This window comes from Chenopodium quinoa, unplaced genomic scaffold (genome assembly GCF_001683475.1).
Source record: "Chenopodium quinoa cultivar QQ74 unplaced genomic scaffold, ASM168347v1, whole genome shotgun sequence".
NCBI lineage: Eukaryota > Viridiplantae > Streptophyta > Magnoliopsida > Caryophyllales > Amaranthaceae > Chenopodium > Chenopodium quinoa.
This window is the reverse complement of record NW_018743937.1, coordinates 983,316-997,563: the sequence shown is the minus strand read 5'-3', so window position 1 is coordinate 997,563 and position 14,248 is coordinate 983,316. Positions and strand designations below refer to the sequence as shown.

Sequence of the window (14,248 nt, the reverse complement as noted above, 5' to 3'; positions counted from 1 at the left end):
TGAGAATCCAGAATGTAATATAATGGATGTTGATCTGGTATTTTTATTCTAAACTTAATGTAATAAATTTAAAAGAGTTCTCTTTATGATATGCTCTGTTTAAATCTCTTTAATTTTGCTGTTTCAGATCTATTTTTCTGTTCTTATTGAGAATCACTACATTTTGTATGTTATTGATCATACAAAAGAGTTGGTATATTATCTTGACAACATTATCTGGACTGATTCTGCTCTTGTTTATACAAAAGAATTGTGTTCAAAGATGGTATGTTTATGTTTGTTTTTTTGTTATGTTACTGTTGATTCATTGTTTCCATTTTAACTTTTTTGATTTTAATGTATTCTAAACTTTTATATTTTATGTCAGTGTGTTCAAATGGGTGCTTTTCTTGGCAAAAGAAATCATCCAAAGAGTTCTCAGCTACCTTCTTATGGTTTTGAAGTTGTTGAGTTTGAATGGAGAAAAGAAAAGGTTGACAATTTGGACTGTGGGGTCTTTGTCATGTATCACATGCTCCATTTTGTTGGTGAATCGTTCAAATTCAATGATCTCAAAACAGTAATTATCTAAATAGTTTCTGTAGTTTTTTCCTTTCTATTGCTTTTATTAATTACATATTGATAATTTTTATTTTTTTTGCTGTTTTGAGATTAATGGAAGGAAATTTTTACGAGGAGAGATCTGTACCACACTGGTACTGTGTGATTTGAATGAATCTAGGAACGATGTGTTGTCAGAATTACACAAGTTCAATGAGAAGAAGAAAGATCCTGCTTATGTCAATGGAATTGAAGAAAGATTAAAGGCTGCAATTGCTGCAAAGAAGAAGAGAGAAACAGAAGAAAGAAAAATGGCAGCAGAAGCAGAAGCAAAGGCAGAGGGAGAAGAGGAAAAGAACAAAGGAAAAAGGGCAAAAAAGCAGGCAAAAAAGTTTACTCCTTCTATATAGTGAAATAATTGATAGTTGTTAGCTGATTAGTTCAGGGGGTTTTTTTAACAATGAAAAAACTTAATGTATGTGCATACATTACGTTTAATGATGTAATTAAACTTAGTTTAAAGTCTTTAGTTGTTTTTGGAATACTAATGTATGTGAATACATAAAGTAATTAAAAGGTTTATTTTTATGTTTTTTATGGGGTAACTTTTATGCAGAAAAGGGTAACTTTTATTTATAGAAAGGGTAACTTTTATTTATAGAAAGGGTAACTTTTAAGCAAGAAAAAGGTAGATTTTATTGTTAGAAATGGTAATTTTAGCAATGAAAAGGGTCACTTTTATGTAGAAAAAGGGTCACTTCTATTCATGAAAAGGGACACTTTTTTCTGTAAAATAAAAGGGTCAGGGGATGCATGAAAAGGATAACTTTTAGTGATAAAAAGGGTAACTTTTATTAACAGAAAGGGTAACTATTAGAAAAGAAAAGGTTGATTTAGTGGATAGAAAGGATAACTTTTATGCATGAAAATGGTCACTTTCATGCATAAAAAGGTTTACTTTGTAGCATAAAAAGGGTTACTTTTGTGGGTAGAAATAATAAGTTTATACATGATAAGGTATACTTTTGTGGGTAGATAGTGTAACTTTTATGCATGAAAAGGGTAACTTTTATTGATAAAAGGGTTAACTTTTATTAACAGAAAGGGTAACTATTGCCAAAGAAAAGGTTGATTTAGTGGATAGAAAGGATAACTTTTATGCATGAAAAGGGTCACTTTTATGCATGAAAAGGGTCACTTTTATACATGAAAAGGGTTACTTTTATGCATGAAAAGGGTTACTTTTATACGTTAAAAGGGTAACATAAGTTGATGTGTTCCAATAATTAAACATGTGCTAATAAAAGTGTCAATCACATTTTCATTAAACTAGTCATAGAGTAAAAAAACAAAAGAAAAATAGTTTAACAATACAAGGTATATTAATTTCGAAAAAAAAATGTTCTAAAAAAGATCTTAAAAGAGTCGTAAGTTAGGTGTCTTTGATCCAAATTCTGAATTTGGAGGTGGCAGTGCTGGTTTTCTTTTTCTCTTGCTTTTTTCAAGTCCTCCTTTTGCTCTCTTGCTTCTTCCTTTTGTTACAGCCCTTTTAGGATCAAGAATTATTGGTACACATGTGCTTGTACTCGATGCTGAAGAAGCGTCAGTATTGCTTTGAGTGTTGTCTGCCACATCAGGAATGTTAGAAGCAGCTTCTGCACTTTCTTTCTGAGCAGCACTAGCAAGTAAGTCTTCCACCATTTTAAGACTATTTCTGAAGCTTTCTTCCATAAATGCTCTTGTCTCTTCATTTTCTTGACTTTTTAAGATTAGATTGTAGTATTTCCTCATCATTGTTTGCCTCCATGGAATATATTGCTGTTTAGGATCCTGATTCTTCAACCTATCCCATGCCTCTGTTTTTGCAAACTTAGTCCATCTTTTTGAAACATACTTGTCTGGTATTCTTGTTACTGAATGCAAATGTTCTGATGCAATGATAACATAACCATCCAGATGCTTCAAAGTTTTTGCAAGTACACCATACAATTTTGCTCTCTTGTATATAGTTTACTTGATGTGCAAACCATGGCTTGTCTTCTAGTGTTACTTGATAAAGTAGGCATTCTTCATTACTGCCTAACATCTGAACAGTTGTTGCCATAGAGTATCCAAACTCCTCTTCAAAATTTCTAAAGAGTGATAAAGTGAAAACCTGTACATCAAAATCATGTAGCTTCATTTAAATTGCCATATATTAGGTGTAATTTATGTACTTGTCAGTTAAATTTTTACCTGTGCGGCATGCTTTAGCATTCCAGATAGAGGCAATGAAGTGAATGCTATTGACTTGCTACAAGTAAACTCATCATATTTCTCTGTGCTTCTCCAACGATTAGTTGTCTTCTTAAATATGGTATAAAATTCTGTCAAAGTAGTTGCTTTACTTGCTCTGAATCCTATGGCATGATTAGTGCTTTCACTCCTTTGTGACGATAAGATCCCTGCTGAAAAGAAATCTCTACAAAGGGCAGGACACCATTTGTCTTTCAACTCATACACTCTTTTGTACCAAGAGTGTTCTGTCAACTCATATTTTTGCAACATTGCTTGCCACTTTGCTTCGAATTCTTGTTCTGTCACACACATCTTTAAGCACTGGTTGAATGCAAATTTGAATTCTTTGTCTTTTTTAAGAGCTCCAAATCTGGTTATGGCATTTTGCTCCAAATGCCATATACAAAGTCTATGTCTTGTATTAGGAATCACCTGCATTGAAAATAAAGGGGTCACTTTATGCTGTTAAAAGGGTTACTTTATGCACTAAAAAGGGTAACTTTATGCAGCTAAAAGGGTAACTTTATGTGAAAAAGGAAAACTTTATTGTCATAGCTCAAATCTGTAAGATGTCAATATAAATCTTTTACCTCCAGTATAGCATTTGCCATTGCTTGGTCCTGGTCAGTGAATATTGAAGTTGGTTTTCTATCCTCCATAGCTTTGAAGAAGGTTTGTAGTAACCACACAAATGAATCTGTCATTTCATCCCCAATAAAAGCACAAGCAAACATACAATTATGCCAGTGGTTATTTATGCCAACAAATGGAGCACATATAAGATTATATCTGTTGGTTCTGTATGTTGTATCAAAGACAAGAACATCTCCATATATCCTATAGTCTTCTAGCATCATTGAATCTCTCCAAAAGATATTGCAAATTCTTCCTTCTTTGTCAAACTTCACTCTAAAAAAGAAGTTTGGATCCTCTGATTGTTCCTGACTTAAAATGTTCACTAAAGTTTGAGCATCTCCAGCCTCAATTTGTTCCATTCTTAACCTTGAGCAGAAATTCAGGTGATCTACAACACTATGGCCTATATTCTGTTCTCCTCCAGCCTCTGTAGCCATGTAATTGTAAGTGTCCATTGTAGTTAGACCTGAAGATTTCATTGTTTTGATTGTTACAACTTTTTCCTCTGTCATTTTTCTTTTAGAACGATGCAAATAATGCCACTGTGGCTTTGTTAGCTCGTGGTTATGCTGAATAACATGAGCCACCACCTCAAACTGTCCTTCTTTATTCACTTTTGCTCTTATGCATGCCTTGCAATTTGATCTTGTAATGGATACTTGTCTTGGCTTTCTTGTTTTTACATTTACATCCTCTTCATCAACCATTTCAACTAACTTTGTTTTCTTCTGACCTGAATGTCTCTTTCCCTCAGCAGAACACACATAGTTTTTCTCAGTTACTATTTTTGTGTGTTGTTTGAATCTAGTTGTATGTTTTCTTATTGAAAACCCCAGTATAGTAGCATGTTTTTCATACAATTCCAAAATTTCCTCAAAAGTTTCTCTTACCACACCAACAAATGTTCCTTTAAGATCTAAACCATAAGCATCAATTGGATTTGTATCTGTTATTTAATACAAACAAATCAGATAATAACCACAGACGGCATAAAAAAAAGGGTAACATTCGTTTGAAAATAGGGTAACTTTTATGCATGAAAAAGGTAACATTTAGGCATTGAAAGGGTTACTTTTTGCATACAATCTGAATTTTCAGCATACAATCTGAGTGTAACATTTGAGCATAAATAGGGTAACTTTTATGCATGAAAAAGGTAACATTTAGGCATTTAAAGGGTTACTTTTTGCATACAATCTGAATTTTCAGCATACAATCTGAGTGTAACATTTGAGCATAAATAGGGTCACTTTTAAGCATGAAAAGGGTAACATTTAGGCATTCAAAGGGTTACTTTTTGCATGCAATCTAAAAAGTTCTACATTCAATCTGAGGGTAACATTTAGGCATAAGTATGGTCACGTTTATGCATGAAAAGGGTAACAATTATGTATTCAAAGGGTTACTTTTTGCATACAATCTCAAAAATTCATAGAAATTACCTTCAGTTGCATCTGATTTGGTTGTTTGTTCTGAATTTGAATCAATTGATTTATCAGGAATCACTTGATTTTCTGCATTGTGAATTGCGTCTTCTGCATTCTCAATTGCTTCATCTACATTATCGATTGCTTCATCTGCATTGTCTGGATTGTTGAATATTGGTACGAATTCATCTCCAAAACAATTAGTTTCTTCTTCTTCTATAATCGATCGATTTATATCGATTTCAAATTCAGTCTCAATTTGCCTCTGTTTTTGTAGCAATTCGTGAATGAGATTGCTGCAATTTGTTGTATCGAAAGTCAATTCTCCATTGATGATCGAATTCTGCAATTTGTAAGTTTTCTCACTTTCTTTGTCCTTAATTGATGATCGAATTATTCTATTTGTGCGTTTTCTCACCTTTTTTCTCCTCGATTGATGATCGATTTCTGCAATTTTTGCGTTTTCTAACCTTTTTTCTCCTCGATTGATGATCGTTTTCTGCAATTTTTGCGATTTCTCACTTTCTCTCTCCTCAATGGATGATTGATAGCTGCTTTTTCTCACTTTCTCTCTCCTCCATTGTTGTTCTGCGTTTTTTTTTTATTTTTAGGTATTTGAAATTCTGCGATTTTTTTTTTTAAAAAAAGCACGTGCGAAAACCCGATGTACAGTAAAAATAATGTACACCGGGTACATGCAAATGGGATGGTTTTATTTATTTCTTAACTTTTGAACTCATTATTTCTCAAACCATCTCATATTTACATATTATAAGAGATTATGACTTGAAATCACATAAAAGAAGCATATTTCTAAGTTTATGGGTCTATATCCTCAAAATGAAGCCATTTCAAGCCAAAATGGCTTCTTACATGCCTATTTGGTTTATTTCTTAACTTTTGAACTCATTATTTCTCAAACAATATCATATTTACATATTGATAAGATATTATGACTTGATATCACATTAAAGAAGCTTATTTCTAAGTTTATGGGTCCATATCCTCAAAATGAAGCCATTTCAAGCCAAAATGGCTTCTTACATGCTTATTTTCTTTATTTCTTAACTTTTGAACTCATTATTTTTCAAACCATCTCATATTTACATATTCATAAGAGATTATGACTTGAAATCACATAAAAGAAGCAAATATCTAAGTTTGTTGGTCCATATCCTCAAAATGAAGCCATTTCAAGCCAAAATGGCTTCTTACATGCCTATTTTGTTTATTTCTTAACTTTTGAACTCATTATTTCTCAAAAAATCTCATATTTACATATTTATAAGAGATTATGAGTTGAAATCACATAAAAGAAGAAAATTTTTACGTTTATGGGTTCATATCCTCAAAATGAAGCCATTTCAAGCCAAAATGGCTTCTTACATGCCTATTTTGTTTATTTCTTAACTTTTGAACTCTTTATTTCTCAAACCATCTCATTTTTACATATTTATAAGAGATTATGACTTGAAATCACATAAAAGAAGCATATTTCTAAGTTTATGGGTCCATATCCTCAAAATGAAGCCATTTCAAGCCAAAATGGCTTCTTACATGCTTATTTTCTTTATTTCTTAACTTTTGAACTCATTCTTTCTCAAACCATCTCATATTTACATAGTTATTAGATATTATGACTTGAAATCACATTAAAGAAGCAAATATCTAAGTTTGCGGGTCCATATCCTCAAAATGAAGCCATTTCAAGCCAAAATGGCTTCTTACATGCCTATTTTCTTCATTTCTCAACTTATGATGTTATTCTTTCTCAAATCACCTCATAATTACATATTTACAAGTAAATTTGACTTTAATTGACATAAAAGAAGCTACGTTCTAAGTTCTAAGATTAAGCCAACATTATAAGTTTAGATACAAAATTATATCAAAGTTGTGTGGTACCTGGTTTTTAGTGGATAGAGGGTAGTCTATAAAGGTTCCACTTAGGTATCTGATAAGACTTATAAACAAAAATTAGAGTCGCCACCTTATTTTTATCCGAATAAGGACGGATTTTAAAACAATCAATTTTAAGAAATAAAATTAAATAAATAAATAAAATTAACTGCTAACTCCATAAAAAAAGGCACAGGGTTCGGGGTTTAGGTTAAGAGAATCGAACGTTTGGACCTCGTCTTCTCTTCCGTTCTAAGGAACGGGCTCTTACTATTGCTTTGTCAAAAATCAAGTTTTAAGACATATTAACCACATAAAAAAAAATAATTAATACAAGGTAGGTTTGAGCACCAAAGTTGCACTACGTACCGATCATAGTGAGATTTTGAATTCACTCACGGATCAAAACCTTCGTAGTTCGGAAAAATGCCATGTTTTAAATAACCAATTCCATTGGTTTTTTTATCTGGGTTGTTGACATACACGTCATTTTTGTAAGTGGGATTTTAGTGATCTTTGACGGATTCACACATAAAAGTAAAATGAACCACCTTGGTTGAGGAAAATCACCCCGATTAGTGATCACCAAAAATGTCTTTTGAATAAGACAATTCAACAAATGCATCCCAATTGACGACTTTTAAGTGGGTCAAGGTATTTTTTGGAGCGAAATTGTAAGGGTTCACTATATAATCTCACTTTGGGTTTAAATTCACTCAAGGTTAATTTTTTGTAAGGTTTTAAGGGTTATGTGTTTAGGCTTAATGGAATTAGTCAAGTAAAACACGACACCTGTCAAGGCATTTCTTCCAAATAAAAGGGAACAAGAAACTATTTAATCATATCCGATTGTCAATTAATCCATCGGGTAATTATAATGAGATGTAAGCTTATTTTCATGGAGATGGATAATTGTTACAACCTTATATCACTAAATAATTAATCTTAACCTCATGTTTGGAAATGAGGCCATAACCTCATATTAACTATTATTATTTATTAAAAACAAACAATCAAAGTTATGATTCATTCTTTTTCACAAAAGGGTTTGAAATAAGAAGGTTCACAAAATTATAAAAGAAAAATAAAATTTGTTAAAACTTTTATTTCTAAAGTCTTAAAAGAAAATTAAAATCCTTAAGACATCATTTATTTCAAAAGTCATCTTATAATAAGATTAAAGATTTTAAAACAACAACATTTAGAATTAAAGACTCTTATTTCTGAAGTCAACTTTAAAAATAAGGTTAAAGTTTCTTAAAACAACACTTAGAATTAGGGCTTGTTAAAACTCTTATTTCTAAAATCATTTTTAAAATAAGATTAAAAACATTTTTATTAAAACTTCATAAGTTAGGAAATATATATATAATGTGGTGTAATATAGGTTTCATGCCACCATTAATAAAAATTTTAAAAGGCAATTAAAAAAAAAACGTGCATATTTCAATTTTTTGATAGTTTAAACTAAAAAAATCATTAAAAATCATAGAAAAATCGAAAAAATTATTGTGAGATATGGTTGAAAAGCTCTTGAAACGTTCTATTACTTGAGCTAAAGAACTGGAACTGATTCAGGTCGTAAAGTTTCTTTCATAGGCCATCTTTGGGACGTGGTAAGTAACTCACTACTCTTGAATAAACTCTTAATTCATTAGGTTTAAACTCACTTTAAGAAATAAATTATCCTTAAAAATATGCTTTAAGCATACATATGAATTTATTAATATTTCATATTTAAAATGCATTATAAAGAGATGCAATGCAAAATGCAATTACCCCCCTCTTTTAACCTATCACCTCACCAATAGGCTTGGCTTTCTAATGTGGAGTAATGAAAGATTTAGGGCTAATTTAGCACCTAATACCATCATTACCCCTATTGGTAACATCACATGGAAACAAACATGTTAGTTAGCATAATAATAATAATTAAGGAAATTAAGAAAAGATTGAAGATAATACCTTGAGCTAGATGTAGCAATTTTTTGATAACCACTTTGGTTTAACAAGGATGAAAATATGATCACTCCTTTAAAATTAAATTAAAGAGTCTAAGTAATTTTTTTTAAGTTTTGATATATTAAAGAAACTAAATCAAAAAGAAGCTAATGAACTCTTTTTTTTTTTTTTTTTATTAGAGAAAATAAACTTGAAAAATAAAGCTAAACTTAAGAAATAAACTTTTGTTTTTGGTTTTAAGATAGAATAAGAATACTTAAGCAATTAAACTAATATTTTTAACAAAGATAATAATAACAACAATACTTGAACTTGAAATATTTTTGTGTTTTTTTTATAGGAATTAAAGATAATAACAATACTTAAATAAAAATAGCAACTTAATTATAAGATGCTTTTTAATAAGCTAATAACTTAATAATAAAGCTAAATTAGAGAGATTTTGACTAAAATTAAGATTAGAGGAGAATTTTTAGAGAGAAGAGTTGTAAGAATTTTTTTTGTGTGTTAAAACTTGAGAATTAGGGGGGTATTTATAGGTAAATAAAGGGGTTAATTTGTAAATAAAAAATTAAATAAGTTAAAATTCAAGGATTACTTTGGTAAATATTAAGATCTTGGTAATAATAAGAATCTTGATATTAAATTCTCTTGTTTTACATGTAACAAACTTGCTAATCTGTTTTGCAACGCTTAAACTGATAAAATAAAGAAAACCGTAATAAAATCAACTCTAATATTCACATAATAAAAAGGTTCTAAAATGCCATGGTATATATATATATATAAAAATATGTATGACCAAGTCGTGTCATAACTAAAAAAAAATAATAATAATACTCACATGGTATATAATAAAAAAGCGCCTAAATTTAATTAGTCACGATTATACTCACCAAGGTGTTAAAACAACACTTATATAAAAAAAAGTTAGCTCTGAGATGTCAGCTCTAAAAGATATACAAAGACATTAGGTTACAATACTAAAAGGGTTGGACAAAATATCTCAGAGTTAGTAAAAAAGTAAAAGAGAAATAACCCCTACCCTTATTAGATAGTACATATAAATTTACCCAAGAACATCTGAACATACAACAAAACCTTATACATACGAGCATTTCAAATAATAACCCTTACTAAAAAAAGTGGATCATATAAAACCATAAGATTGACATGGTCAACGTGAAAATACATCATACAATACTAAGTCATACAACCTGAGTTTAAGGTGGTCAAGAGTAAAAAATATTCCCTTAACCGAATGACCTTAAAAAAAAAAAGAAGTGATTTCTTATCTTACTTTACTCTACTAAAACGCGAATTTATATTTATCATAGTCGTAAAAAAAACAAAGACAAAAGATACAAAACTAGATCAAAACAACAGGAAAACAAATAAAACAGAAGCCAAGTATATGTCGGCAAAATAAATTTTCATAACAGAAATTACTATTTGGAATAGTGCCAAATAGTGTTTGCATAGTGTCAAATAGTGTTTCGAATAGTAAAATACAATACAGGACGCGTATGAAATCCTGCTATCCCAATTAGCGTCGGATAAATATTGATACAATTGATCCAAATTGAAATTTATTGGATACCACATTAACCGTGGGGGATAAAAAAAAGGTAACGTTAATTCACTTTTGACAATTGCTTATCAAAATTGAAGAAGGAATACACAAACTAGACTGAAATATACAACATAAATAATAATAATAATAATAATAAATAATAATAATAATAATAATAATAATAAGGGTGTCAGACGTTCCATGCAATAATGCATGAACTTCTAACAACAACAACACACAAAAAAAAATAATAAAAAAAAAAGTAAAAGAAAAGAAAGTAAAGGCTACCATGCAATGAAACATAAATGCCAAAGAAAATGTCAGAGCAACGTAACGAAATGAAAACATAATCCGATATTATCGCTGAAAAAAAACTATTCATCTGAAGCTATACACAATTATACATATTTATCCCTCGTCTAAACTCGTCCATACAACTCCTAGATAAATATGGACAGGTTAGGTCCGGATTTGTATGTATCGGATCAAGTATTAATTGCGGAACAAAGATATTAGAACAGGCGTACATAAAAGGAGGTCCCTTTAGCACTACAACATATAGTACCCATTTAGATGTGGGAATATTTGTCATTTCCCTATATTTGTTGGACACGAGTCTTTAGAGCAATGGACTTTATAGCTTAGGTAAATTGGTCATATGATAGGATATTGCACAAATCAAAAAAAAAAAAAAAAAAAAAAAAACTAGATAAAATAAAAAAAGCACCCTAACGGTCTAAGTGAACATATTAATATACTTACTATACTCTAAAGGGTTAAACAATACTTGTTTATAAGGAAAATGACATATTCCCCAAGCGAGATAAAAAAAATATTGTACTTTATATTATACGATTATTATACAAATACGTACAAAAATACGATTATTATACAAAAATACTTACTTTTTACTATAAAAAGAAATTACCCTTATCCAAAATCTCCACTCACCACTTAATTCTTATCTTCTTCCATCTTCCTCCTTACCCGAAAAAATCAAACAAAAACCACTATTAAACTCAACCACCATGTTTCAAGAAAACCAGGAAAATCAGCCTATCTTCACTTTTGAGGAAGACATGAGGATGATAAGGGTGTATTTCATGTACATTGTGGGGCTAGTGGTCCTCCTAATGGTTGTATTAATTTACCTATTAATCCATAAGTAAAAACCCGAAAATTACTTCGGTGGAGCAGGGTAGAAATGTATGTAGTGTCAGTTGTACTTCAATATTTTGTAATTTAGTAATTTAGAAGTACAAATTGTAAAATGTATTTTGGAAATTATGAATAAAAAACATTGTTATTACTCGTTTCCTTCGTTTTATGTAATAAAACAAACGTCATTAAGTTTATAAAAATAATTAGCAAAATAATAATTATTATTAGCAAAAAAAAAACAATAATTATAAAAATAATTAATAGTGATAATTAAAAAGGTAGGATCGAAATTTGGTGTCTACAGATTGCCCCACATTGATTGAGTTTAAATAAAACGATAATCAATGTTTGAGAAAAGACACAAAATTTTGATGTATGTTAAAAAAAGAAATCCTAATTGATCTTCATTGACCTGAGTGCAGTTGAAAAACTGGCTACAAAATAGAGTGAAATTCTCACTCAATTGCAACACAAATGTTGGCTTGGGTGCAGTTGAAAAACTGGCTGAAAAATAAAGTGAAATTCTCACTCAATTGCAACACAAATGTTGGCTTAGGTGCAGTTGAAAAAATGGCTGAAAGAGAAAGAAAAAGAAAAGAAAAAAAAATAGAGTGAAATTCTCACTCAATTGCAACACAAATGTTGGCTTGGGTGTAGTTGAAAAACTGGTTTAACCTTGCAGAAGATTAAAACTCCGATTTGCACGAGCTTGAAGAAAAGATAACAATAAAAAAAAAATTCATGGATTTCGGATGCAAAAACAGCAGGTGGTTTGTACTGAGTTTTCGGAAAAGTAAACTCCTTCGGCCTTTTCTCCCTGGCTCTATTACCACCATCACTCCTATATAAAAAAAAGTGGTATTCATTCCTTTCTACACCAAATCAACTCCCTTCTTCTTCTTTCAAGCTTTTCAAGTCTTATTTATTCTCTCCTCAAAATTCTAAGAAAAAATGAATGCCATATTTCAAGAATTCAATGAAATCAGTGCAGCTAGAAAGCTCCAACTAAAAGGGGTGGTAGAAAATATTTCTCCACCTCGCCTTTCCCCTTACACAAGTGTCTTCACCAGAAACATTACCCCTCTTCTAGCTATTCAACCTCGGTATGATATGATTCATGCTGCTGTTGAATTTTGGGATGAAGAACGTCATGTCTTTCGTTTTGGAGAGACGGAAATGGCTCCTCTTCTAGAAGAAGTGGAGGGTTTACTAAGTCTTTATAAAGAAGGCCGTGTGATTACACCCGCTGACCCAAGGGCAACCAATGCGGCCATGAGGGATTTACTAGGCATACCATTAAATATGGAAAGCAATTATCGCCTGCTTGACAGCCTAATCTTAGAGAATTTCCTTGAGACCTTCTCTTTATCTCATTGGGAATATGCCAATAATGAGGATTTCAAAAGGTGCCAAGAAAGAGTTTGCATCCTTTTATTGCTCGGCCTTGTTTTGCTCAAAGAATCATTATTTCCCTATCATGTTCGTTGCCTTTCTTTGCTGTCACAGATTGAGTCAGGGAACCGTTTAGGGCCTCTTATCCGAGGGGAACTTATGATGGGGCTTGACCATTTGAAACAAAATCCAGGTGGTTTCGTTAAAGGGTGTCCAATTGTGCTTCAACTTTGGTTATGCGAGAAATTCAAGCTGTCTAGACCACCTTTTCGAACTCCTTACCAAACCCGACATATTCGGGAGAAAGGCTTTTTTCCTATATTCCGTCAATGTTGCAACCAAGGTGGATGGACATAACTTTTTGCCGCAGCTGATGTGGAATGGATCATTTCATTTCTCAATATAAATTCCATAACAATTAGCACTAGCAGACGCAAGGGTGTTCAACTTCCAGGATTATGTCGCGTCACCTTCTATCTTCCTTGGAGATGTTTGAGACAAGCGGGCCAACTCCAACGACTCCTAGAGCTTCATGAGCTTCCAGCGGTAACTTGTACCACCTATGAGATTGGTAATGTGGAAGCTCTTAGGGCATCATCTCGTGTATGGCAATTTGCACGAATGATCTCTGCGTTTACAGTCCTTGAGAACGATGTTCCAACCCCATCCTACACAACATGGTTGTTGGAAGACCTCGAGGGTGATGCTTGAATCAATCCTTAGAAGAATTTCTTTATTGTAATTCAATACTTGTACTTGTGTTTCCTTTGTTTATGTATTTTCAATTCCAAAAGAAAAATCGTATCCGAAGGCGTTGGTCTTTAGGGTATGGTGTATGTGGTTGTTGTTTTCATGGTTTAAAGTGGATGTAATCTCGCTAAAAAGCGAGAGAGTTTGCGTTAAAAAAAATGTTTGTCCATTGTAATCATATTTTGTTAAGTATTGACTTGATCATGATCTTTTAATAATAATGAATATTTCTACATGACCATTAAGCATGCAAGGCAAACATGAATGAAATCTAAACTTTAACATGATACACATAACCATCTAAAGCTAGTAGGAGATTCAAGATTTTTTTTTTTTTTTTGGGAATCCCATAAATACAACACTGTACCAGTCAAGTATAATACTTTTTTAACTGATCAAGGTTGGTGAAATGAACAAATTCATTTCCATCAAGATCCATCAATTTTACTTCTCCCGCTGGTGTAAGATGTTTGACCAGGAAGGGACCAGACCAGTTTGGCTTGAACTTTCCACGTGGATCATGAATCGGTGCTCGATTTTCCTTAAGTACGAAATCTCCTTCTTGGATATTCCTTTCCCTAACCTTTTTATTAAAAGCCCGAGCAATGCGTCTTTGATAAATTTGAATGTT

At 31.5% G+C, this 14,248-nt stretch overlaps 1 protein-coding gene across 1 annotated transcript; it reads right to left on the bottom strand.

The window, feature by feature from the left end:
- Nucleotides 1-1,956: 1,956 nt before the first annotated feature.
- LOC110688769 (protein FAR1-RELATED SEQUENCE 5-like) lies at nucleotides 1,957-12,311 on the bottom strand. Its single transcript, XM_021865533.1, has 8 exons — nucleotides 12,254-12,311; nucleotides 11,888-11,979; nucleotides 4,960-5,145; nucleotides 4,537-4,591; nucleotides 3,408-4,399; nucleotides 2,776-3,249; nucleotides 2,555-2,695; nucleotides 1,957-2,499 (listed from the first exon to the last, which is right to left on the bottom strand). The coding sequence occupies exons 1-8, from the start codon at nucleotides 12,309-12,311 to the stop codon at nucleotides 1,957-1,959; spliced, it is 2,541 nt and encodes an 846-aa protein (XP_021721225.1).
- Nucleotides 12,312-14,248: the final 1,937 nt, after the last annotated feature.

What these genes read in the sequence shown, in the direction of transcription:
- LOC110688769 (XM_021865533.1), bottom strand. Translation starts at nt 12,311, where the DNA reads ATGGTGGTAATAGAGCCAGGGAGAAAAGGCCGAAGGAGTTTACTTTTC. An exon ending in TTTACTTTTCCGAAAACTCA is followed by an intron (nt 11,980 to 12,253) that starts GTACAAACCACC and finishes TTTATTTTTCAG; the next exon opens with CCAGTTTTTCAACTGCACCC. An exon ending in AGTTTTTCAACTGCACTCAG is followed by an intron (nt 5,146 to 11,887) that starts GTCAATGAAGAT and finishes CTACAAAAACAG; the next exon opens with AGGCAAATTGAGACTGAATT.